The sequence below is a fragment of the Cervus canadensis genome, chromosome 20, assembly GCF_019320065.1.
Source record: "Cervus canadensis isolate Bull #8, Minnesota chromosome 20, ASM1932006v1, whole genome shotgun sequence".
Classification (NCBI taxonomy): Eukaryota; Metazoa; Chordata; class Mammalia; order Artiodactyla; family Cervidae; genus Cervus; species Cervus canadensis.
In genome coordinates, this window is record NC_057405.1 from 3,059,096 (window position 1) to 3,084,873 (window position 25,778).

A 25,778-nucleotide genomic window follows, 5' to 3' on the forward strand; every position below is an offset into this window, starting at 1 on the left:
GACACGGAGACCACAGGAGTAGCTTGTGTCTGGCTCTTGGATCCCGCCGTTTGTGCTGGACAGCATTTGCCCAGAGAACACAGCCCGGGGGCGCTGGACCCTGGGGTGGGGACGATCACGTCTGTCGTGCGGCTGTTTCACACCAGCTGGGCAGCTTTGAGCAGGTGTCTCAACCTCCCTGAGCTGCCTGTAAAATGAGTGTGCGAATTCCCACTGCCGGGAGTGGTGAGCCCGGGGAATTCTGGTGTGTGGAGTTCCTGGACCAGCGCAGGGCCTGAGGGAACCCCCCCATCCGCAGCCCTGGTCAGAGAAGCACTTACCATGTCCACCTCCGAGATGCTGTCCAAGCTTTCCACCTGCACGTCCACGCCCACAGGAATGGCCGGCCCTGGGGACAGAGTGTGGCAAGAGGTTTACTCTTTACTTGAACTCTGACTTTGAATGAGACAGGCATAAGGAGTATTTCTCCTAACGTTCAGATTTGAAGGTTTGGTGTCCCACATGCCAGGCTAGAGTCAAACCAGAGATTAAAGTGTGGCATCATGGGCTCGCTCCCTGGAATATTCCAACTAAGGCAAAAAAAAAAAATTCTTTTCGTTTTGAATCAGTCAGGTGATTCTGAAATGAGGAAGTTAATACAAAGCATTTGTCTTTGGTTACATATGATCATTTAAAGGAACGATGAGACTTGAGTCAACGTTGGGTCCCATCTAAAGAGTTACTCCTCAACATGAAGGCACACGTTTTTTAATTTTTGTATTTACCTCCTGATTTTGCACCCTCTTTCATCTTGGAAGCCAGTGTCTCTGGCCAGGAGAAAGGCCCTGCTTGGTGAATTAGAACCAAGGTCATATTCAAAACGTTTGCCAAGGTGCCGATCTGCATCTTTGCTAGATGATGGAGTCGCCTCCATGGGGGATGTGATACACTGGGTGGATGTGAAAACATTATATTTGGGGGGCATTTCTAGGCCATAAAAACTTAATATTTATAAAAATAAAGAATTATCGGGAAGTAGATTGCCGCCTCTTTTCCTCCCTTGCTTTCGGGTGTACAGGACAGGCACGGGACATCAGCAGAGAATACCATCGTGGAACATCATCACGGAGTGAAAAGGTGACTTCAGGCCCAACAGCAGCAGATTAAGGACTGAATAAAGGCTGCCTTCTGGAACCTGTTATCCTTTAGGCAAAAGTGACTGGAAGAAATAAAAGGCATGAGAATGATTTCTGAAATAAATATTTTTTTCCCCAGGGGAAAAAAAACACAAAACTCATAGGAATGAAAACCCTATTTGACGCTAAGAAACCTGAAACCTGGCAGCTGCAGGCTAAGCTTCAAAGGGCTCTGGCACTAAATCATTATTTTCTAAACAATTTTCATTTAATTAAACTCAGCAGACCACACTCTACCCTAGGACATGGGCCCAGAGTTCTGTCTGCCAGCTCCAGGATAAGAACAAATTTAGTCCAAGATTGGTATTTCACATTAAATTGATAATGCAGTTGTGATTTTAGGGGTATGATTATTGTGCATTTTTAAACATATATTGCAGACAGAACTTTTACATTTTATTTAAAAAATTATGCATTTCTAGGAGCTATGAAAGTGAGCATCATTTAAGAAAATTTCAAAAACTGTTCCCACAAATCAAGAAATAAATTTAAAAGACTCAATTTAAAAAAAAAGATTGTTATTTCAGAGCATTTTCAGGAGGCAACTTTGGACCGCAACTGTCCCCACTGCCAGCTACTAGCCTCCCTAATACTGAGACATCCTTGTTGGGAGCTGTGGCCTGAGGACAGCTCGGCTGGCCTGGCCACCAACCAGCAGCTGCCTCCCAAGAATGCATTCAGCAGAGCCCAAGGCAGGCTGGCCAGGGCAGGTGCTCAGATGATGCTGAGGGCCCAGGCCTTGTTCACAACCTAGGCAGACCTGATTGGGGTAGGGAGCAATGCTGAATGCTTCCCTGGTCTGATGCTGCCCACAGACAGACAGAAGGACCTGCAAAGAAGACAAGCCCCAGGAGTGCATGCCTCATACCTCCAAAGCCAGGCCTCATGCTGAAATCGTGGTCCTCTATCCTCAGAAGCTGCTCTGACTTTGTTAGTGGCGATTTCGTAATATCAGGGCTTCGTTTAAGAATTGGGCTGCAGAGCAGGAGAAAACAGGTTGATCACATACCCTAATTAAGTCAGATGAAAACTATTTGCATTCAGACTTGATCTTGACAAGTTTGATGGGCTGTGGTATTTCCTCTTTAAAGCTACTGAAAATCCTCTCTTCCTTTCCCCGGCTTTCTGGATCAATGAACCAACCCAGAAGGTCCAAGACAGGAGTTTAGGAATGTGAATGAGGAGCTTGCAAAATAGCAACATCCACGGGACTTCCCCAGCGGTTCAGTGGTGAAGACTTTGCCTTCCGTTGTAGGGGGTGTGGGTTCGCTCCCTGCTCAGGGAGCTAAGATCTTACATGCCTCATGGCCAAAACCCAAAAAAACATAAAACAGAAGCAATATTGTAAAAATTCAACAAAGACTTTAAAATAAATAAAATATTAAAAATCCAACATCCAGGCCCCATCTCAGAGGTGCCGATCTGGGCAGAATGCAACCTGGACATTATTGTTTTTAAAAGCCTCCTAGATGATTTTAATGTGAAACCAAGGCTGAAAACTGCTGGTCCTGGGGCTTACTAATAAGTCTAAACTCACCCAAAGCTCCTTGGCCATTTGGGGAGGTTGCAGCTGGAGGGGAGAGGCGGTGGGTGTGGGCTGAGCCTGGCTCCCTTGGACCCCGCCAGCCCATCCTGTAGAGAGAGCGCGGACTTGCCCTTGGGTCAAATGCCAACTATTCTGGCTCCCTGGGGGGCAGCTTCTTGTGCTTCTGCTTCTGAATTGCATCTAAGGCCATTTTAATTCATTTTCACTTTTTCTAAGTAGGTAATATATTTGCAGGATTTGACAATTAAAAAGAAAAAGGAAATGCAATGAAAAGTTGGCTTTCTACCTGTGCCTCCATTCATCCCGTTCCCCCAACCACCGTTACTGCTGTCTCTGTTCTTCATTTGGCCGTGGGGCTTGTAGGATCTTAGTTCCCGTACCAGCGATCAACCCAGAGCCCCTGCTTTGCCAGCATGAGTCGTAACCACTGGACCACCAGGGACGTTCCCCCTCCCCCTGGTGCCTCTCTTATTGGTTTTTGGTCTATCTGTTCACAGTATCTTGTAGGTACAAGTAAATACAAACATACATTCTTATATCTCCTATTTTTCGAGTTTCATTGAGACATAATCAACACTTAACATTGTATTTGTGTTAGGTGTACAACATGATCATTTGATACATGTATATTTTGTGGTAAAATTATTACAATGCATCTAGTTAACATCCCTCACCTCACATAGTCACACTTTTTTTTTCTTGTGATGAGAAACTTTAAGAGATACTCTTACAGTTTTCAAATATAAAATATAGTAGTGTTAACTATCATCACCATAGTAACATCCTCAGGACTTATATATGATATAACTGGAGGCTTGTACTTCTTGATCCCTTTCATCCATTTCGCCCACCCCACACCCCCCACCTAGGGCAACCACCTGTCTGTTCTGCATAGTTTTTTATTTAATTCCACATAGAAGTGAAATCATACAGTATTTGTCATGTATGCTGTGGCAAATGGTCTCTTATTTTTATACATCAAGTAACATATAAACTTACACTTTTTCTTTCTTCCTTTCTATATATATATAGCTTGGATTTTTTTGCATATCAAAGCACCCCAAGCCTCATATTCTTCTTCACACTGCGTAGTGTTGCATTGCACAGATGCACCGTCACCCAGGCGCTCGGTCCTCTATCGGTGGGCACAGAGTTGCTTCTAGTCTTTCGCTGCTACAATCAGTGCCTCAAGGGCCTTTTACGGTCTTCACTTACCCCTCAGCAGCATCTCTGGAACTCACAGAAACGATGAACTGCCCTCCCAGCTCCTCCTTGTCCCAGCAGCAGTATGTGTGTGCCCTCCCGTGTACCACGCACGCACACCCACACTTCTTTCAATGCACACGTTCCAGACGTTGGCCTACATCAGCGGCTCCTGGAGGCCTGTTTCAGGCCTGGGTTCCTGAACCTCCTCTTGCCCCAGAGTTTCTGATTTAGCAGGTCTGGGCTGAGGTCTGAGAATTTGTATTTGTCACAAGTTTCCAGATGCTGCTGCTGCTGGTGATCAGGAGATGGACTTTATTTTAATGTTTTGGTCATGCCACCCGGCATGTGAGGTATTAGATCCCTGACCAAGGATGGAACCTGTGCCCTCTGCATTGGAAGCACGGAGTCTTAACCCTGGGCCGCCAGAGAAGTCCCTGGGGATGGCACTTTGAGAACCAGAGCTCTGGTGCATTCATCCTCAACACACGAATTCCTCCCTTGTAACTGGCCCTGTCCACCATTAAGTCCTTTGCTTATCTTCTTTCCTGAAGAAACTATCATTCTGGGCGGGGAGCGGAGAATGTGTCAGGGAGACGGGGAAACAGAGCCCCACCTCCAGGGACCTGCCTGCCGCGTGCCTTTGCTGGGGTTTGGTTTCCTCATCTTGCTGAAGGCGCAGCTCTGAGAGGACCAGGGCCGCGTGGAGCCAGTGGGATCGTGCGTGTGGGTACGTGTGTGGGTACTTGCTTTTTGAACTCGAAGGTGGACTGCACGTGGAAGAGCCGTTGTTGTTTCTCAGCCAACAGGACGTTTCCTCCTAAAGGAAGGAAATCGCTGAGCTGGCAGCAAAGGCAACGCCCCGGGGAAGAATCTCAACTAATGGATCAGGATCTTCATCCAGGATCTTCCAGCTGCTGCTGGAAGGCAGGGAGGAAGCCGTTGCTGCCCACCTCCTCTCTCTCTCCTTATGGAGCCAGGAGCCGCCTCCCTCTGCTCCCTGCCCCTTGGCTGGGAGTAGAGGCACTGGTGCAAATCTCTGCAGCTTAGGTGTGGGGAAGAGACCCCTCACGGTCGTGGGCGTGCCCCTCTGGTCACTGTCGGCCTTACTTCAGCGCATCTTTGTGCACTCTGTCTTTGAGGCTTACTATGAAATTAAAACTAAAGGTGTTCTAGAGAGTCCAGGTACTCAAATCAGCAAAGTATCCGTCACCCTGTAGATTTGCTTCCAATCTAACTGGAATAAAATGTGAAAGAAAAAAAAGACTACAAAACTGCAATACGTTATTTTAGCTTTTTGACGAGCAATCCCCATGACCCACAGAAGCAGGAATTGCAGGATTAATTATTCAGAAGGCCTGATGTGAAGAGGTCTGACCTAAACTATCTCCCCAGCTGAAACTGATGGCATTTTAAATCCGGAACTGCCATGAAGCTGTCAGTATGGAGAGCGACCCATTGCCAGGTGGACCATTTCTCTTGGGCATCCTTGCACTTCAGCTTAGGGATTCAGCCCAAAGTGCGCTGGCAGGGGATGAGACAGCCGAGGGTAATCCCTCCTTCTCTCTCGGCTTCCATGCCAGGGACCAGCGATGTCTGTGTCCTCTGTGACCACAGGTAATCATGGTACTTCAGTGAGCTCCGGTTACACAATTTCCCCAGCAGGCCTGCGGGTCGCCGTGGCTTCCTGTATTTCTCGTGCTTGGGGGTGGGGTGTTCGCTTGCCTGGCTTCTGCCCTGAACCCTGGGCACCGCTCTGCGAGCGGTCTCTTTATTCAATTATTGGCTAAGCCCTTTGGAGTGCAGTGCTGTTTTCTGCCAAGACCTGACTGATGCCCAGGGATATCAGGGCTGATGCGCAGGGATTACGTCATCCGCGACAAACTGGGGCAGGGGCAGGTGTGCGCGCTGCAGGGGATGGTCCCAGGGCTGGGGAAGGGCAAAGACTGGGCGGAGGGCTGCAGGCCATCACAACGGACGGCCGGCAGGGGCAGGAGGAGGCCACCGGCCGCTGAGCGCAGAGTCCTCTTCATCTTTGGGTGCCCATGGACTCTCAGTAATGTGAGTGAGTGAAGAACGGTAGTTCTTTGGATGGGTGCCAGAGAGAGCAGTACAAGAGATGCGGGGAGAAAGGGGGGAGGAATAAACATCGAGTTTGGCCCCATCGTACTGTGGCTTTTGTTGTTGCTTCGTCGCTGTGTCGTAGCCCACCAGGCTCCTCTGTCCATGGGATTCTCCAGGCAAGAATACCGGAGTGGGTTGCCGCGCTCTCCTCCGAGGCATCTTCCCCACCCAGGGATCGAACGCGACCTCCTGAACCGGCAGGTGGCTTCTCTACGCTGAGCCCCCAGGGAAGCCCCGCGTGGCCGTGGGCCCGTCTGAAACCGAACTGGGCCCGACTAAAGGGAGCGCTGCCACGTTCGAGACGTCACTGCCTCTGCCGCCAAGAAGCTGAGATTCTAGCTTAGCAAAAAAACTGATAATTAGGGCACGGAAAATCTTACTCTTTTTTTTGCCACACCATGCAACTTGTGGGATCCTAGTTCCCCGACCAGGGATGGCACCCCGGCCATGGCAGTGAAAGCGCCAGGTCCCAATCACTGGACCACCGGGGAACTCCTGTAAAATCTTTCTAAAATTGTTGCTATTTAATATTTTAAAATAACTATTTTCTCTTCACATTCCTATGTTAACATTTTTTTAGAAAATAGATTGAAGCCTAAAGCAAAGGATGAAAACCACTAAGAAGTAATCTGTACCATCCTGAATATATCCTTACAACCCTGAGAGAGGGAAAAACGCTGTAACTTGCTTTTAACTCAAGTTACAGTAGATCTTAAAATACTTTTCATGTCACCAGCATCATTTTACCAGCTGAGGTATGAGTATTAGCCTTGAAATGAAGTGTAACACGCAGCCAATAAAAGGACAGCTAACACTGCCTGAGTACTGACTCTCTGCCAGTTACCAGGCTAACTAGATCACATGTATTAACTGGGTTAGTCCTTATAACAATCCTGTGACGTAGGTGTTGCTGTTGTGCCCATTTTATACATGAGGAAGCTAAGACACAGACGGTTTGAATACCTTGTGAAACTGAAGGAGCCAGGAGTCACACTCAGAGGCTCTGGCTCTAAGGATGGGAGGCAAGTTTGGCCACTGTATCTCACTGGGAGATCTGGCTCCCATTGCCTGGAATTTGGGTTCAATGTGCAAGGTCCAAGCTTACCTTTCCCCTCACAGAAGAGCCAGCATGGACCTTGCACACAACTGGTGCCCACTCACTGATTAAACAGGGCATGTACTGGGACTTCCCTGTCAGTCCAGTGGTTTAAATTCCAAGCTTCCAATGCAGGGGAAGTGGGTTCAGTCCTGGTCGGGAAAAAAATGAGTGCATTTACTGATTGAGTCCCTAGGAACTTATAAAGAAGGAATTGACATTTTCCAAGTTGGATACTTGGCTGTCTGAGGAGGCCTTACAAATAGCTGTGAAAAGAAGGGAAGTGAAAAGCAAAGGAGGAAAGGAGATTTATATCCATTTGAAAGCAGAGTTCCAAAGAATAGCAAGGAGAGATGAGAAAGCCTTCTTCAGGGATCAATGCAAAGAAACAGAGGAAAACAATAGAATGGGAAAGACTAGAGATCTCTTCAAGAAAATTAGAGATACCAAGGGAAATTTTCATGCAAAGATGGGCTCAATAAAAGACAGAAATGGTAGGGACCTAACAGAAGCAGAAGATATTAAGAAGAGGTGGTAAGAATACACAGAAGAACTATACAAAAAAGATCTTCACGACCTAGATAATCACAATGGTATGATCACTCACCTAGAACCAGACATCCTGGAGTGTAAAATCAAGTGAGCCTTAGGAAGCATCACTATGAACAAAGCTGGTGGAGGTGATGGAATTCCAGTTGAGCTATTTTAAATCCTAAAAGATGATGCTGTCAAAGTGCTGCACTCAATATGCCAGCAAATTTGGAAAACTCACCAGTGGCCACAGGACGAAAAGGTCAGTTTTCATTCCAATCCCAAAGAAAGGCAGGACAAAAAATGCTCAAACTACTGCACAATTGCATTCATCTCACACGATAGTAAAGTAGTGCTCAAAATTCTCCAAGCCAGGCTTCAGCAATACATGAACCATGAAATTCCAGATGTTCAAGCTGGTTTTAGAAAAGCCAGAGGAACCAGAGATCAAATTGCCAACATCCACTGGATCATCGAAAAAGCAAGAGAGTTTCAGAAAAACATCTATTTCTGCTTTATTGACTATACCAAAGCCTTTGACTGTGTGGATCACAATAAACTGTGGAAAATTCTGAAAAAGATGGGAATACCAGACCTCCTGACCTGCCTCTTGAGAAAACTATATGCAGGTCAGGAAGCAACAGTTAGAGCTGGACATGGAACAACAGACTGGTTCCAAATAGGAAAAGGAGTACGTCAAGGCTGTATATTGTCACCCTGCTTATTTAACTTAAATGCAGAGTACATCATGAGAAACGCTGGGCTGGAGGAAGCACAAGATTGCCGGGAATCAAGATTGCCAGGAGAAATATCAATAACCTCAGATATGCAGATGACACCACCCTTATGGCAGAAAGTGAAGAGGAACTAAAAAGCCTCTTGATGAAAGTGGAAGAGGAGAGTGAAAAAGCTGGCTTAAAGCTCAACATTCAGAAAACTAAGATCATGGCATCCGGTCCCATCACTTCATGGGCAATAGATGGGGAAACAGTGGAAACAGTGGCTGACTTTATTTTTGGGGGGCTCCAAAAATCACTGCAGTTGGTGATTGCAGCCATGAGATTAAAAGACGCTTCCTCCTTGGAAGGAAAGTTATGACCAACCTAGACAGCATATTAAAAAGCAGAGACATTACTTTGCCAACAAAGGTCCGTCTGGTCAAGGCTATGGTTTTTCCAGTGGTCATGTATGGATGTGAGAGTTGGACTATAAAGAAAGCTGAGCACAGAAGAATTGATGCTTTTGAACTGTGGTGTTGGAGAAGACTCTTGAGAGTCCCTTGGACTGCAAGGAGATCCAACCAGTCCATCCTAAGGAGATCAGTCCTGGGTGTTCATTGGAAGGACTGATGCTGAAGCTGAAACTTCAATACTTTGGCCACTTCATGCGAAGAGTGGACTCATTGGAAAAGACCCTGATGCTGGGAGGGATTGGGGGCAGGAGGAGAAGGGGACGATGGAGGATGAGATGGCTGGATGGCATCACTGACTCGATGGACATGGGTTTGGGTAAACTCCAGGAGTTGGTGATGGACAGGGAGGCCTGGCGTGCTGCGATTCATGGGGTCTCAAAGAGTTGGACACGACTGAGCAACTGACTGAACTGAAGTTATGATAATGCAGGATGACATTTGAGACAGCTCCTTGGACTGAATGGAGGGTGTATGTTTTTTGAACATGCATTTTTATTCTATATTCTTGGAGATAATGAAAAATTCTGGCCCACGGTCCTTCTTCTTGATATTTCTTTACTGTACTTCCCAGCCAGTTTGTCTATGGATGATGTTTTCTCAAAACATCATCGGGCCTGGGGGCCTGTTAGGAGCAAGGTTCTGCCGGAAGGCTCATTTAACTCATAGCAGAGCATTCGATAAGTTATACTTCACTTTGTTCATTCTTTCATCTTCAAGCCTGGCATGCTGAAGTCCACAGGGTCAGAAAGACAACTCAGCGACTGAACAACAACGTTATAGCTCTAGTCCTGCTGGCAGATGGCAACGTGGACATGGTCAGTCTGCTGTCAGAGCCCCACGGAGATGGTTTTGTGTTCCCCACAGACTCGTCGGCCTGGGGGTCATGTGAGTATGTGTGTGTGCATTTAATTTTTTTATTTTATTTATTTCTGCTATCTTGTTATTTACTCTGCATTTCCTGAACTGCAAGGAGAGACTGTGCATTCTTCCACATAATGAGTAAGGATTGTGTATAAATCCCTCAGGTATAAATTTCCTTGGGCTCCTCACTAAATGGATTTTTAAGTAACTGATGATCTCCTTTTCAAACCACTGCCTCTAAGAATGTGTGATAGGTAAGTTAGGTGTCAACTTGGCTAGACTCTGGTACCAGTTTTTGATTTAAATACCAGCCTAGATGTTGCTGTGAAGGTTTTCTAAAGATGTGATTAACATTTAAATCAGTAGCCTTTAGATTACCCTTCATAATGTGGGTAGGTCCCATCCAATCCGTTGAAGACCTTGGGGGAAAAAAAAGACTGAGGTCCTCTGAGGAAGAGGGAATTTGGTCCTGCAGACTGCCTTCAGCTTAACATCAACAACTGCTGGAATTTCCCCCTGCCTGCCTGCCTGCCATGTAAATTTCAGACTTGGTTGCCCACACAATCACATGAGCCAATTCTTTAAATAAATCCCCCTCCCACCCCAGCTCCTGTCATGTGTGTGTGTGTGTGTGTGTGTGTGTGTGTGTGTACGTATGCGCTTAGTCACTCACTTGCGTCCAATTCTTTGCGACCCCATGGACTATAGCCCGCCAGGCTCTTCTGTTCATGTGATTCTCCAGGCAAGAATACTGGAGTGGGTTGCCATGCCCTCCTCCAGGGGCTCTTCCCAACCCAGGGATTGAACCCAGGCTCCTGCATTGCAGGCAGATTTTTTACCTTATGAGCCACCAGGGAAGCCCCATATATATACATATATAGGTATATATATTATAATAAATATTGCATTATATATATGTGTGTGTGTGTGTAATACCACAGAGAGATAGATAGGTAAATAGATACGCATACATACATTGTTGTTGTTTAGTATCTAAGTTGTGTCTGACTCTTTTGGGACCACATGGACTATAGCCCACCAGGCTCCTCTGTCCATGGGACTTCCCAGGCAAGAATACTGGAGTGGGTTGCCATTTCCTTCTCTAGAAGATCTTCCTGACCAGGGATTGAACCTGCATCTCTTGCATTGTCAGGCAGATTCTTTATCACTGAGCCACCATGGAAGCCCCACACACGTACAGACATACATATACATACACATACATACATACATACATGCTGCTGCTGCTGCTAAGTCGCATCAGTCGTGTCCGACTCTGTGCGACCCCACACACGGCAGCTCACCAGGCTCCCCCGTCCCTGGGATTCTCCAGGCAAGAACACTGGAGTGGGTTGCCATTTCCTTCTCCAATGCATGAAAGTGAAAAGTGAAAGTGAAGTCGCTCAGTCGTGTCCAACTCTTAGCGAACTCATGGACTGCAGCCCCAGGTTCCTCCATCCATGGGATTTTCCAGGCAAGAATACTGGAGTGGGGTGCCATTGCCTTCTCCTATATACATGTTACGCACATCCTATTGGTTCTGTTTCTTGGGAGAACCCTGGCTAATCGAGACAGTGAATGTTCCTTGATGCCTAAGGTCTGCACACCTTGGGAGACCTGAGTTGCCTGGAACTGGAAGGCTGTGTCTGGCGTGGGTGGGGTGTCTGTGCTGTCTCAGAGTTTTCTGATCCAGCCTTCTTGCCACCACGATGGACCCAGGTTCCCACCAGCCTGATGGATCCTCAACACACAGACTTGGCCAGCTATGGCCTTCCCAGGGGGACAAGAGAGTGCAGCAAGGGCAAGATGGGGGCAAATTTGTTTTCTGGGAAGGAATGTTAGCATGAACATTGCACTGGTTTTGACATATGAAAACATTTTCATATGATTCAACCTGAATTTTACATCCATGAGTATAACTTCCTGTTCTCCTTCTAGCCTCCAGGACTTGAGAAAATGAATGTCTGTTGTTTAAGCCACCCAACCTGTGGTGTTTTGTTATGGCAGCCTAGGCAGACGGCTCTCAGGGGGCTCATAGGCTGATAATGCTGAGTGATTAGTTGTCTGAGATAGGATAGCTGGGGGCCGTGGAAGCTTGGAAAAAAGTCTTCTGAGACTTGAGACGCAGGGGTGGGGGAGGGCCAAGGAAGGTCCTCGAAAAAAGGTGAGATCTATGCTAAATGTTGGAGGAGGGGGAAAAATGAGCCAGAGGAAGAGGGAAGAGACGGGTGTGGTGAGCCCTGGAGCAGCCCAGTGAAGTCAGGAAACTATCAGGATGAGCGGCGCCTTGCAACTAGACCAGAGCAAGAAGCACAACGTGAAGACAAAGTTCTAGCAAGCTCTCTGGAGAATGAAGGGATGCAATGAAGGCAGAACACTGCTAACTTGAAAGAAAAAGTCACAGGACTTCCCTGGTGGTCCAGCAGTGAAGACTCCACACTCCCCAGGCAGGGGCCCAGGTTCAATTCCTGCTCGGGGAACCAGGTCCTGCCAGCCTCAACCAAGACCCAGCACAGCCAAATGAAGAAGAAATATTTTAAAATAAAAATCTAATGAAAGAGGTGTAGGGTGATCAGAGAGACCCCACCCGTAACCCAGAGGTTTGCGCTTTGTCAGGACAGGATCTGACAGCCAACAACCTCCTCCCTCCTGGCCTCTGCCCTTCATCGCCTGAACCCGCTGCAAGCTCCCACCGAGTACAAGCTCCCGTCACCTGTCTATCCCTCTCACCTTCTCCTAGTCTCACTGGTCCAGTTCACAGCCAGGCTTCTTGTAAAAGTGAACCACATTCACTCCATTTTCTCCTCTCATCAACATACCACCACCCATCTCCTCTTGCTGAGATTGTTAACGGCTCTTCACCCTGTAAGTGGAGCTTGCATCTTGGCCCTTTACCTGACTGATTTTGACCCTAGTGGGATCTGACCCTATGGATCGCTCCCTCCTTCTGGAAACCTTTGACACCTCAACTGAACACCTCTCTGGCCCGTAAGCCTCTTACGGGGAGAGTCTGTAGGTGACTCGGTCACTGATGAGGCACCCACTGCCCAGGACGGTGCCTGCTCTGAAACAAGCATATGACAACTGTCCCATAGATGGTCCCTTAGCCTCTTTGACACCTCTCCATTCCAATTCTACACCTGTTTCTCTGATCACCCATTTCCAGCTTCCTTCCCAGAGTCCTCTAGCTTCGTCATGTGGGATCTTCCCTCATGGCAAGTGAGCTCAGTTGCCCTGCAGCATGTGGGATCTTAGTTCCTCGACCAGAGATTGAACCTGCATCCCCTGCATTGCAAGGCGAATCCCTAACCACTGGACCACCAGGGAGGTCCCCACTGAGTCCTCTTCATCCATCCATCCTTCAGTGTTGCTCATCCCCCCAACTCTCTCCTTTGTCCTGCTCTTATCTCATGCTGCCTTTGGGCCACTTCATCCCTCAACACCGAGGATTTCTCCTGACAGCTGCATCTCCAGACCCTAATTCTCTTTTGAGCCACAGACCTAGGCCTTCCTGTCACCTGGACAACCATCTCCTAGTAGCTTGTGAGCACACCCGGGTCCACATGCTCATACGGATCTCAACTTCTTTCCCTCAAACCTGCTTCTCCTCCTGCTCTCCCTTCCCAGGCACTCCCCTCGACCCAGTTACACCTTCCAGATACCTGCTAGACTCCCACCAGTCTAATCCTGACAATCATGCCTCCTTACAGTTCTCATCCATCTTCCCCCACCCCTGTTCATTTCATCCCACTAATACTGCCCTAGCTCCGGCTCTCACCGTCTCTCATCTGGTCTAAAGCAGGGACTCTGTATGACTTTTGTGTCTGCCTTGCAACTCCTTCTGCATTCCCCTGCCACCTGCCACAGTGTCATCTCCCCAAAGTGGAAATCAGCTGAAACTCTCAGATCCTCTCTGTCCTGCAGTTTAAACTTGAGTTCTACAGCATTACAAGCAAGAATGCTAATGGTACTTTGCTTCTGATGGGGTCAGCTTGTGCTTCCAGAGCTTGAGCCAGAATTAGTCCAGGGGCCTGCAGTGTAGACAGGCTAGATTTTCATTCTTCCAAGGGGGAAGGAGAGACCATAAGTATTGATACATTCTAGAAACACTGCTCCATGCCCTGGCACTCTGATCTTTATCCTGCACGTTTCATGAAGGTGGGTTCCACCTCAATATATCTCCCGAGAAGATGCTGAGAAAAACACAGAAATTATTTGCCAGGGCAGAGACTAGAGTAAGCCCCAGGTGAGGAACAAAATGTAAGAAGGCCCCTACCCTTGGGTCGTGCAAGGCCCTATTCATTCATTCGGTCAGCCATTTGTTTTTCAGTCCTGTTCTGCAGCTTGTGGGATCTTAGTTCCCTGACCAGGGATCGAACCTGCACCCTTGGCAGTGGAAGGAGTGGTAACCATTGGACCGCCAGGGAATTCCCGAGGGTCTCTTTAAATTTTGCATCACTGGCCCCTCACTAGCCTCACCCTCACCGTGTGCCTATGTTCACCTTGCTTCTTACGTTATTAGTACGAACCGTGAAAAGCAGCCTGGCTACAAATTACCAGCAGTTTATCAGTTTAGAGTCTGGCTAAAATTAAGTGAGCCCTTTAAAAATTTAGGCTACATAAAAACAAAACACCTGGTTGAGTTCACCATTTTGGAAAGCGATTCTGCCAATTATACTGGCACTTTAAATGTTTTTATGCCATTTGATCTAATATACTTCCAGGAGTCTATCCTAATTAAATAATCATGCACATAAGCAATGACCTTATATGTGAAGATATCCAGACAGCATATTTATAATAACAAAGAGAAAGCAATTAAATACTGTAAGCAGAGGAAGATACTTAAGCGGTTATAATTATTATTGTGCTTTATAGTGTGTTCATTCAAATGATAACACTATATACCTCAAATAAGAAAATATGCAGATAAAATCACATTAAATACAATAAGGTTACAAAACTATATGCATAGAAAGATCCCAGGCTAGTTAATATTCAATACATGCTTATAAAAAAAAAAAACAGAAGAAAATACACAAAAATGTTAACAAGGTTATTTCTAGGTTTGGGGGATTATGGGTGATTTTTGTGCATTGAAAAAATTTTTTTCCTATGGTTTTTAAAATAATGTGTCTTTCCTAATAAAAATAAAAGTTCCTTTAAGTAATTTTTAAAAGAACATTTATTTCGCTTTCAGGACTCACTTTGTCACTGTGTGTGTGTGTGAGATCAGTCATGTCTAACTCTGTGTGACCCCACGGACTGTAGCCCACCAGACTCCTCTGTCCATGGGATTTTCCAGGCAAGAATACAGGAGTGGATCGCCATTTCCTTCTCCGGGGGATCTTCCTGACCCAGGGATCCACCCTGAGTCCTTGCATCTCCTGCATTGGCAGGCAGACTCTTTACCACTAGTAAGACACTGGTCTTCCTAATAAGTCACCCCTCTAACTCTGGCTTGGGAGAGAGGCTGAGAAGTTTTTGGTGACAACCAATAGGATTTGTTGCTGTCATCTGTAATCCTCGAGAGCACAGTTGGTTCAGATCGCCTCTATGGCGGCCCCGCTCCACAAATTCCACTGTTTGCGCAGCAGCTTCTGACTCGGACAGTGATAGGACATGTGTGTTGTGCACAGCCGTCCCTGTCTGTGTCCTGGGCTCACCACGACCAATGGACACTTCAGCTCCTTAACTTTGCTATGTTGCGAAAACTTCCTGAAACAAGGGCCGTGAGCCAGAGCTGGCTGTTCAGAAGCCCAGGTGTGAAGGGCTCTCTCAAACCCAGAGTAGGTCACTGAGGAGTCAGACACCCAGCCCTCCCAAGAGCCCCAGACGCCAAGAAGCTGGATTTCCTTTCATATTCATTGATTTTGCTTTTTTTAGAAAAGTTTTTGGCTGCACCTCACGGCACGTGGGATCTTCGTGTTAAGGCCGGGGATTGAGCCCACACCCCTGGGCAGAGGGAAGAAGGCTTAGCCACTGGACCACCAAGAAAGTCCCATGTTAACTGATACTCCTGACCTCTGTCCATCGTACACTCGGAGATGAAGAAAGCTAAAGCTCAATTTGAACTCAGGCTGATAAAGAACCAAGAATCAAGAATCAAGAATGTCCTTCCTGCCTCCATCTCTTCATCAGTAAAGAGAGGGCTGGTTTGGGAGTGGGGAGCGGGGTCTCCAAATATCCTGTTTTATTGATGCGTATCAGGCAAGCAGGTGTGCATGCGTGCCCTTCCATCACCAGCGCTGTCAGACCCACCCTGGTGAAGCTGTTGCTGAAGGATCGGCCTGTTTCTGTCTGAGCTCCTTCTGCGGGCTGGCACAGCCAGGGGGCACGTACCTTGCTGGCAACCATCAGCAGCTGGTCCTTAGGCTGGTCCACCCCTGTGGACCAATGGGGACAATCTAACCACCCTCCGGGCCATATAGCTTGAAGAAAGCTGTTTTGTTCTCTTTTAAAAGATTGTAAAAGGGACCTACACATCTAGCAGAAATAATTAGAACTCACAGAATCATTCTCACTAATTAGAGGTCCCATCAGTCATTTGAGAATTCCCATATTTGCTCCAACCTAGGATGCAAACATCAAATAATTGCCCTTATTATTTTTAACATGCATATATGCTTTTTTTTCCCCCAGAATCTTTCACCCAGGACAATTCCTAAGAGATTAAAGAATATGCAATGATAGCACTGTATCAGATCTAAGCATCATTTAAAAAGAAAACACAATTCTAACATCGTAAAAGGAGGAGGGGAGGAAAGCAGGAGGACAAAGGGAAAAGGAGCAAGCATCCACAGGAAACACCACATACTGGAAACGATTCCACAGTGAAGCCAGACGCTCGCTGAACACACCATCTCCCCCTAAGTCCTCGGAGCTGAAGTGTCCGCTCACCTGCCTTTTTTCGACATCTCCTGTGTGTCTCTTTTCCGCCAGAGCACTCTGCTTTCAGTAGGCAAAACCCACGCCCACCACAAAAAGAAAACTCCAACTTTCATATTCTGGGCGGCCAACACGGGTTTCCAAATCCAAACAGTTCTCTGAAGAAACAGCGAAAAAAAAAAAGAAGGAAAAGGCAAAGGATGTTCTTTTTCTCTCTTAAGACATTATCGGTCCGTTCATTATTAGAAAGATGTTTATTCACAGAAAAAAAAAAAATCAACCCACGGTCTGTAATCTGGAGAGCAGGAGAAAGCAATTTCCACTAAACCTATAAATCCTCCTACGTCAGATGTCAGGGATTTTCTGCAGGGAGGTTGAAGTCCTGTGTCCCTGGCTGCCAATTATTTTGGCTGGTCTAAATAAGTTCGTCGTCAGACCTGGTGAATTCCTTCGTAAAGGTCTGTATGAATTTCTGGTCCAACGAATAGAAGGAAGTAAGGAGGAACCAGAACAATTTCCAAATCCAGAACTGCCTGAGGTGCTGAATTGCTTCTTATGCCCCGAAAATGAGCTCCTCCCTGGGTCTATTTTAAGCTTTTAGCCATTATTATTTGCTTCAGCTGAGGGCTGGATTTGGACAGCTCCCCGCCCCCACTCCATGTAGCCTGGCTACAGTCCATGGGGTTGCAAAGAGTCAGACACGACTGAGCACACACACATACATATATCTAATCCTTTACATATTCTTTTCCCATATAGATTATTACAGGGTATTGAGTAGAGTTCTCTATCCTTATCCTAGGTCCTTATTGATTATCTATTTTATATGTAGTAGTATGTATGTGTTAATCCCAAACTCCTAATTTATCCCTCCCCACCTCACTACAAACAAAGCTAGTGGAGGTGATAGAATTACAGTTGAGCTATTTCAAATCCTAAAAGATGATGCTGTCAAAGTGCTGCACTCAATATGCCAGCAAATTTGCAAAACTCAGCAGTGGCCACAGGACTGGAAAAGGTCAGTTTTCATTTCAATCTCTAAGAAAGGCAATGCCAAAGAATGCTCAAACTACCACACAACTGAACTCATCTCACACGCTAGTAAAGTAATGCTCAAAATTCTCCAAGCCAGGCTTCAGCAATACATGAACCATGAACTTCCAGATGTTCAAGCTGGTTTTAGAAAAGCCAGAGGAACAAGAGATCAAATTGCCAACATCTGCTGGATCATTGAAAAAGCGAGAGAGTTCCAGAAAAACATCTATTTCTGCTTTATTGACTATACCAAAGCCTTTGACTGTGTGGGTCACAATAAACTGTGGAAAATTCTGAAAGAAATGGGAATACCAGACCACCTGACCTGCCTCTTGAGAAACCTGTATGCAGGTCAGGAAGCACCAGTTAGAGCTGGACATGGAACAACAGACTGGTTCCAAATAGGAAAGGGGTACGTCAAGGCTATATATTGTCACCCTGCTTATTTAACTTATATGCAGAGTACATCATGAGAAACGCTGGGCTGGATGAAGCACAAGCTGGAATCAAGATTGCCGGAGAAATATCAATAACCTCAGATATGCAGATGACACCACCCTTCTGGCAGAAAGTGAGGAAGAACTAAAGAGCCTCTTGATGAAAGTAGAAGAGGAGAGTGAAAAAGTTGGCTTAAAGCTCAACATTCAGAAAACTAAGATCATGGCATTTGGTCCCATAACTTCATGGCAAATAGATGAAGAAACAGTGGAAACAGTGGCAGACTTTATTTTTGGGGGCTCCAAAATCACTGCAGATGGTGATTGCAGCCATGAAATTAAAAGACGCTTCCTCCTTGGAAGAAAAGTTATGACCAACCTAGACAGAGTGTTAAAAAGCAGAGACATGTCTTTACCAACAAAGGTCCGTCTAGTCAAAGCTATGGTTTTTCCAGTAGTCATGTATGGATGTAAGAGTTGGACTATAAAGAAAGCTGAGTGCTGAAGAATTGATGCTTTTGAACTGTGGTGTTGGAGAAGACTCTTGAGACCCTTGGACTGCAAAGAGATCCAACCAGTCCATCCTAAAGGAGGTCAGTCCTGGGTGTTCATTGGAAGGACTGATGCTGAAGCTGAAACTCCAATACTTTGGCCACCTGCTGCAAAGAGCTGACTCATTTGAAAAGACCCTGATGCTTGGAAAGATCAAAGTCAGGAGGAGAAGGGGAAGACAGAGGATGAGAGGGTTGGATGGCTTCACTGACTCAATGGACATGAGTTTGAGTAAACTCCGGGAGTTGGTGATGGACAGGGAGGCCTGGCATGCTGCAGTCAATGGGGTCACAAAGAGTCAGACACGACTGAGCGACTGAACTGAACTGAACTGAAACTGAACCTTGCCTTTTCGCTTTTGGTGACTGTAAGTTTGTTTGCTAGATCTTTTAGTCAATTTTCCTTTGTATAAGTTCATTTGGATCATTTTTTTTTAATATCACTTATATGTGATATCACATGATATTTATCTTTCTCTGTCTGACTTCATGTAGTATGATAATCTATAGGTCCATTTGTGTTGCTACAAATGGCATCATTTCTTTCTTTTTTTATGGCTGAGTGGTTTTCCATTGTATATATGTACCACATGTTTATCTATTCATCTGTCAATGGACATTTAGATTGCTTCCATGTCTTGGCTATTGTAAATGCTGCAATGAACATTTGGATGCATGTATCTTTTTGAAGTATGGTTTGCTCCAGATATACGCCTAGGAGTGGGATTGCTGGATCATATGGTAGCTCTATTTTCAGTTTTTTAAGGAACCTCCAAACTGTTCTCTATAGTGGCTGTTACAATTTACATTCCCACCAACAGTGGAGGAGTGTTGATTTTCTTTATGCTATTTTACAACCCTGTGAAAGGTAGATATTAACATGTAGAAAACTAATAGTAATACATATCTTTCCTGTCCATAGCTATGCAAATTATTCCTCTTGTCCACTAGAGAATATAAATCTCTGAAAAGCAAATCCTGATTTGAACCAGTTAGAGCATGTTCCCTCACTAATTAATGAGTTAAGCAAATTCTTTCACATGTGTTCATTTTATGGTTATGTGAGTCATGATTAAATCCTCTTGTGTAAATCAGAATAAAGCACTTTCAATAAATACATGTTGGAAACAGTTCAACATACAGAAAGAAAGGCAGAGTATGTGATGTCTCCGGAAGTCAATATAAGCCAAGCATCATTAGACACTTAGTTGATGTGTGTGTGTGTGTGTGTGTGTGTGTGTGTGTGTGTGTGTGCGCGCGCACGCGCGTGCATCTGTGCTGAGGCATTTCGGACTCTTTGTGACCCCCCATGGACTGTAGCCCGCCAGGCTCCTCTGTCCGTGGGATTTCCCAGGCAAGCATACTGGAGTGGGTTGCATTTCCTGATCCAGATGATCATCTTGACCCAGGGATTGAACCCGTGTCTCCTGTCTGCAGCATCGGCAGGTGGATCCTTTACCACTCAGCCACCTACAAAGCCGATAGTGACTTACCGAAGAACCAAAGTAGCACAGAGGGGTGACTCTGGGGTTGAGTATATTAAAAATGTCTCCAGGCCAAGAAGGCACTGAGGGGGACATTAAATGGTTTTTTCACGCCCAGATTAGAAAGTCTCTTTCTTTCTTGTTTGGAGAGCCCCGGACTAGCTCCAGCAGCCGGGAGCCTGGACATAACCACAGAGAACGAATCTGGATGGCCTCACAGGTGCGTTTCCTACCTTTCCTCAGTAGCCTTGCAGAGAGCTGGCTCGGCAGCTCTGATTTAGCTCAGTGGAAGCATGGGCTGATGACCAGGTGCAGAGCTTTCCCAACAGGGCCACTTCTTCCTTCACCAGGCAGCTCCCACGGCAGAGCTGGATGGCAGGGGCCCATCCTGGAGCCATCTGGCCCCGGTCCACCATGCCCAACACAGCTCGGGGGTCAGGAGACCTCAGAAAACTGTGATCTTTGCTACTTTCCTGCTTGTAAGCGCTCTTGATGAATGTTGTGTTTTTTTTTCGATTAACACCACATGACTCCATTGCAGTGTCTGTGCCCCTCTGCAAGACACGGACATGGGAAGGAATTGACAAGACATCTGAAGATAAACAAATAAGATAGAAAAGTAAGAATTCAGAGGCAAGTAACCTAGACTGGTGGGGTGTCTGCTGCATATGATGGTCTTTTGTGTCTTGTTGCCCTTTCTCAGTGCGTGGTCCTTAGACGCACACAGTTGGGTGGCCACTAAGACTGTGGTCCAGGCCACTGAGAGAGGCAGGGAGAAGAAATGAAAGGGAAGCAATTTCACAAGTGACACAGAGCTGTAGTCATCACTTTTATTCACATTCCACCGGCAACAACTTGGCCACGTAGCCACTCCTAGCTGTGAAGAGTCTGAGAAATGCAGTCTCTAGCTGACTCACCTTTAGCTGAGTCTAGCTAAAATTCCATCACTATGGGGAAAAAGCAGAGTGAATTTGGAGGAACACTCAGCCATCTGCCAAACTCTCCAACTTTGCTTTCCATCTTAGGAATCAGGTAGCAGTGACTTGAATTACAGCTTCTATCCCAATAAACCCCTTTTGTTAGGGCTTACTGGGTCCCTTTCCTCCTGGCCCGCTTTGTAATATAGAGCTAAACTTTTCAGGTCAGTCAGAGCATCCAGACTAAAGAGAGAGGGGACAAAACGTCAGTCGGACCGTTCATCTGAGGCATGTGGAGAGGCTGGTATTTATGATGAGCAGCTCAGTTACCAACCCCGTTCTGCATTGCTATTCTAATTCAGGTCAAAGTCCTTGATCCCTGGGTCCTTTAAAGCCCATCTGTAACGTGAGCTCTCTTTCTCATTTCCCTGTTGAACCACCAATCCCACTAAAAACACTTAAATTACTTAATTCAAGTTATTTAATATGGCAACGACAACAGGCTATCTGGAGACTGTGTGCGTGCTAAGTCACTCAGTCGTGTCCAACTCTCTGCAGCCCTATGGACGGCAGCCCACCAGGCTCCTCTGTCCCTGGGATTCTCCAGGCAGGAATACTGGAGTGGGTTACCATTCCCTCCTCCAGGGGATCTTCCCAAGAGAGGGATCAGTCCTGCGTCTCCCACACTGGCAGACAGGTTCTTTACCAGTAGTGACACCTGGGAAGCCCATTTGAAGACTACCCACCATCTATACGGAAATTTTCATCTCTGATGGGAAATCTAAATTAATAAGAAGCTTCAGTTACTTGGAGCTAACTTTTTTTTTACAGTATAAGTCTGTGATCTGAACATATCTTATTGATATCCCTAAGATTTTAACCATCAGTGAGGCATATTTGTTTTGCTCATCACTTGGAATCTTAGCTGGTTCACCGTGGGTGCTCCATAAACATTTAGTAAATGAATAAATGAAACTATTAAATGCCCAGTGCTTTTATTTCTTAAGGAAGATAATATATAAGTATATTTACATTTTTTCTAAGTTTAATTTTGAAATATTCTAAAATATTGTTAACTATTTCAGATGCTTATGTATTAATACATTTGGGAGAAATTTTTCAACAATAGTGTTTGACATAAAAATTATTCCTGACTAGTATTGATACCACTTTTTAAACCCAATACTGTAACTGCCCCAATTCTCTCACTTTGCAAGTTCATTCAAATCCAAACCACCCTATTTAGTGCTTCTCTGTAAAAAACCTCCCCTGTTCATAGTAGCTCACTCTAAGCCCTTTCTTTTCAGTACACTGATAGCACTTCTATACCTCCTGACTTTGGCATTTAATTGTTATTCAGTCACCAAGTCATGTCCGACTCTTCGTGACCCCATGGAATGCAGCACGCCAGGCCTTGCTGTCCCTCACCAGCTCCTAAAGTTTGCCCAAGTTCATGTCCATTGCATCAGTGATGCCATCCAACCATCTGGCCCTCTGTGGCCCTCTTCTCCTTCTGCCTTCTATCTTTCCCAGCAGGCATTTAATTATCTGCTGCCTAAAATGGTTGACTACTTGTTTTCCTACATACCGTATTAGTCTTCTTTCTCTAAGACTATATAAATGTCATTACTGTATTTTAGTCATCCTTTAATCACATCAGCCCTGAGCACAGGATTTTGTATGCTGTTAGCTGAAAAATTACATCCCTTTTTTACTTTATCTTTTGGCTGTCCTGCACAGCCCGCAGGATCTTAGTTCCCCAGCCAGGGATGGAACCCAGGCCATGGCAGGGAAGGCACTAAGCCCTAAGCACTGGCCCACCAGGGAACGCCCCTCCTTGTGATTCTTTATTTCTCATGCCTGCGCGCATGCTAAGTTGCTTCAGCCATGTCCAACTCTGTGCAAAGCTATGGACTATATAGCCTGCGAGGCTCCTCTGTTCACGGGATTCTCCAGGCAAGAATACTGGAGTGGGTTGCCATGCCCTCCTCTTATTTCTCATAATTATAGCCAAATAATAACTGTTTCATGAATGCTTAGATCATTTATCTGGTGATTCTCCGAACAAGCCCTCAAACACTTGGCCAAAGTCCTTTGGCTGCTGAATAACTAGGTCTCCTTTCTGTGAGGCAACCACTACCTCCTGCTTTGGCAAGATCTTTCTACCACAAGCCATGAAAGACTTTCATAATACGGTTTTCAGAAGCTATGAAGATTAACTACCAGTGAAAAATCGATATGTAAAAACACATATATCATCCCCCGCCCTTTGAAAAAGAGAACAAGGGAAGGCAGCCCTAAAGATGTCTAACTTTTAAAATCACCATAGGACGTCCCTGATGGTCCAGTGGTTAAGAATCTGCCTGCCGATGCAGGGGACTCGGGTTCAGTCTTTGGTCCAGGAAGATTTCACGTGCTGCGGGGCAACTCAGCCCGTGAGCCACAGCAAGTGAGCCCGTGTGAGGCATCTCCTGTAGCTCACACGCCCTAGAGCCGTGTTCTGCAACAAGAGAAGCCATCACAATGAGAAGCCTGCACACCCCAGCCAGAGAGGAGCCCCGCTCACCAGGAGAGAAAGCCTGACCACAGCAGTGGAGATCCAGTGCAGCCAAAAATAAATGAACACAAGTTCTTAAAAATGACCACAGCTTGCCACGTTAGTTAACTTGAATTTTCCCCTCTATCAGGGTAGAACTAGAAACGGATGGAGCACTTATGACGTGCATGGTATTTTCAGCGCAGTCGTGGACATCTCGGGTGACCTTGGACATGTTTTGACTTGCAGTACTGCGATCTCTCACTGGGAGCGATAACCCTTCTAAGTTACAGATCCATCTAGGACTAAGAATAAATAACAAATATCTTTAAAGGACTGGGTCAGTGAAAAGAATAATACGCAACAACATCCTCAATGAGTGACCCAGGGAAAACCACTAGGTAGTTTAAAACGAAGAGTAGTCCAGAGGAGTTACTCTTGGCCCCTATGTCAGCCCAGCTAGTGGGTGGCCTTGGGAAACTGAAGGGAGTTCATTAATCCATACAAGCATGATATCTGCAAAAAATAAAAGACTGACACAAGTAGGTTTAAACAGAAATGTATCACCTCACAAGACAGCAAGTCCAGGTGACAGGGTTGTTGGATTTAGTGATGTTACCAAAAACCTGGTTCTTCCCTTCCCCCCTCCTTTTTCCTTTGGCCATCATACTCATGGTTACAATATGATTGCCAAAAGCAACAAGCTTCCACTTTCATTCCACATCCGTATCCAGTGGGAGAGAAAGAGGGAAGCTTTCTTCCAGATCATAACAGATAAGCCCTACACTTCAGTCTGACTGGACCAAGAAAGGTTTTAAGTCCCCTCCTGGACCAGTTGCTTTTACCAGGTTAAAACATGCTCTGATTGGCTCAGACTGGTCAGGATCTCTTCTGGACTAGGAATGGGGAGATACTTGAGCAAAACCAAGGTTCTGATCCAGGAAGAAGGAAAACAGGGTGACTGCCAGCTCAGCCACCATTAGTGTCCATTCTCTCCAAAGGTGAAAGCATTCAGTTTCCAAAAGCCCAGCTGGCTCCTGCAATTTAAAAAAAAAGTTCAAACCCATTTTGGAAGTGTGTGGAAGTGCAACTGAAAGCATAAAGGCCTTCAGTCATGTCTTTTCTCCACAAAAATATTAAAACTACGACTGTTGTTCAGTCGCTAAGTCAAGTCTGACTCTTTGCGACCCCAAGGACTGTGGCCCACCAGATTCCTCTGTCCATGGGATTTCCCAGGTAAGAATGTTGGAGTAGGCTGCCACTTCCTCCTCCAGGTGATCTTCCTGATCCAATCATCGAACCTCATCTCCTGCATTACAGGTGGGTGGCTTGCCGCTGAGCCCCAATCATCTAACTAGAAAGGAAAGAAAGAAGACAGGCTCTTTGTGGTTTTAACCTTTGAATTACATTGCCGTTCCCTGGTGGCTCAGATGGTAAAGAATCCACCTGCAATGTGAGAGACCAAGGTTCGATCCCTGGGTGGGAAAGATTCCCCTGGAGTAAGGGAACGGTTACCCACTCCAGTATTCTAGCCTGGAGAAGCCCATGGACTGTATAGTGCATGGGATCGCAAAAAGCCAGACAGCACTGAGCGACTTTCACTTCACTTGGCTTCACTCTAATAGGAGAGTCAGTGCAGCCCTGTCGCCCTCTACTGGAATCATAGCAAAATTGTTGAAGGCAATTTTATTCCTTCCCAAATCGAGTGTGCAAAAAGATTTTATTATCTTACTTAACATGTTTCTAGGTTCAAGTGTGCAAAAAGTCCCCTTGTTTTCTGTTGATGGACTTCGATATTCTTGTCCTGGCTCCAGGGGAGTCACTGTGGTGAAGAAAGGAAATACTGTGAGATCAATCTAGGTCTAAAGCCACATTAATCATGTGGAGCCCCTCAGGGAGTCTGTTAGGATGGAAGAGTGGGTGAGGATACGGGGTCCCCTCAGCAGCATTTGAAGGCAAAAGGAGAAGGGGGCGGCAGTGGGTGAGATGGTTGGATGGCATCACCAACTCAATAGACATGAACTTGAGCAAACTCGGGGAGACAGTGAAGGACAGGGAAGCCTGGATTGCTGCAGTCCGCGGGGTCCCAGGGAGCTGGACACGACTGACCAACAGCAGCAGCAGCAGCCTTACGTGGTCTGAAGGCTGAAAGTAAAACACGAGGACTTTGCTGTTGTCCTCAAAGCGACTGGATTACTAAAT

The 25,778-nt window shown here is 46.1% G+C and overlaps 1 protein-coding gene across 2 annotated transcripts in view; it reads right to left on the minus strand.

Moving 5' to 3' along the window:
* The window catches only part of GABRR1 (gamma-aminobutyric acid type A receptor subunit rho1), a 32,358-nt gene extending 15,219 nt beyond the window's left edge, over positions 1–17,139 (minus strand). Inside the window, exons 1-3 of one of the 2 annotated variants that reach the window (XM_043438971.1) lie at positions 16,629–17,139; positions 2,044–2,150; positions 321–388 (exon numbers count right to left, since the gene is read on the minus strand). In XM_043438971.1, coding sequence (XP_043294906.1) covers positions 321–388; positions 2,044–2,150; positions 16,629–16,732 — 279 coding nt within the window. In that variant the 5' untranslated portion in view covers positions 16,733–17,139. Of the gene's footprint in view, positions 1–320; positions 389–2,043; positions 2,151–3,936; positions 3,966–16,628 lie in introns of those variants that run through there. The other variant, XM_043438972.1, reaches the window with a different exon arrangement.
* Positions 17,140–25,778: the final 8,639 nt, after the last annotated feature.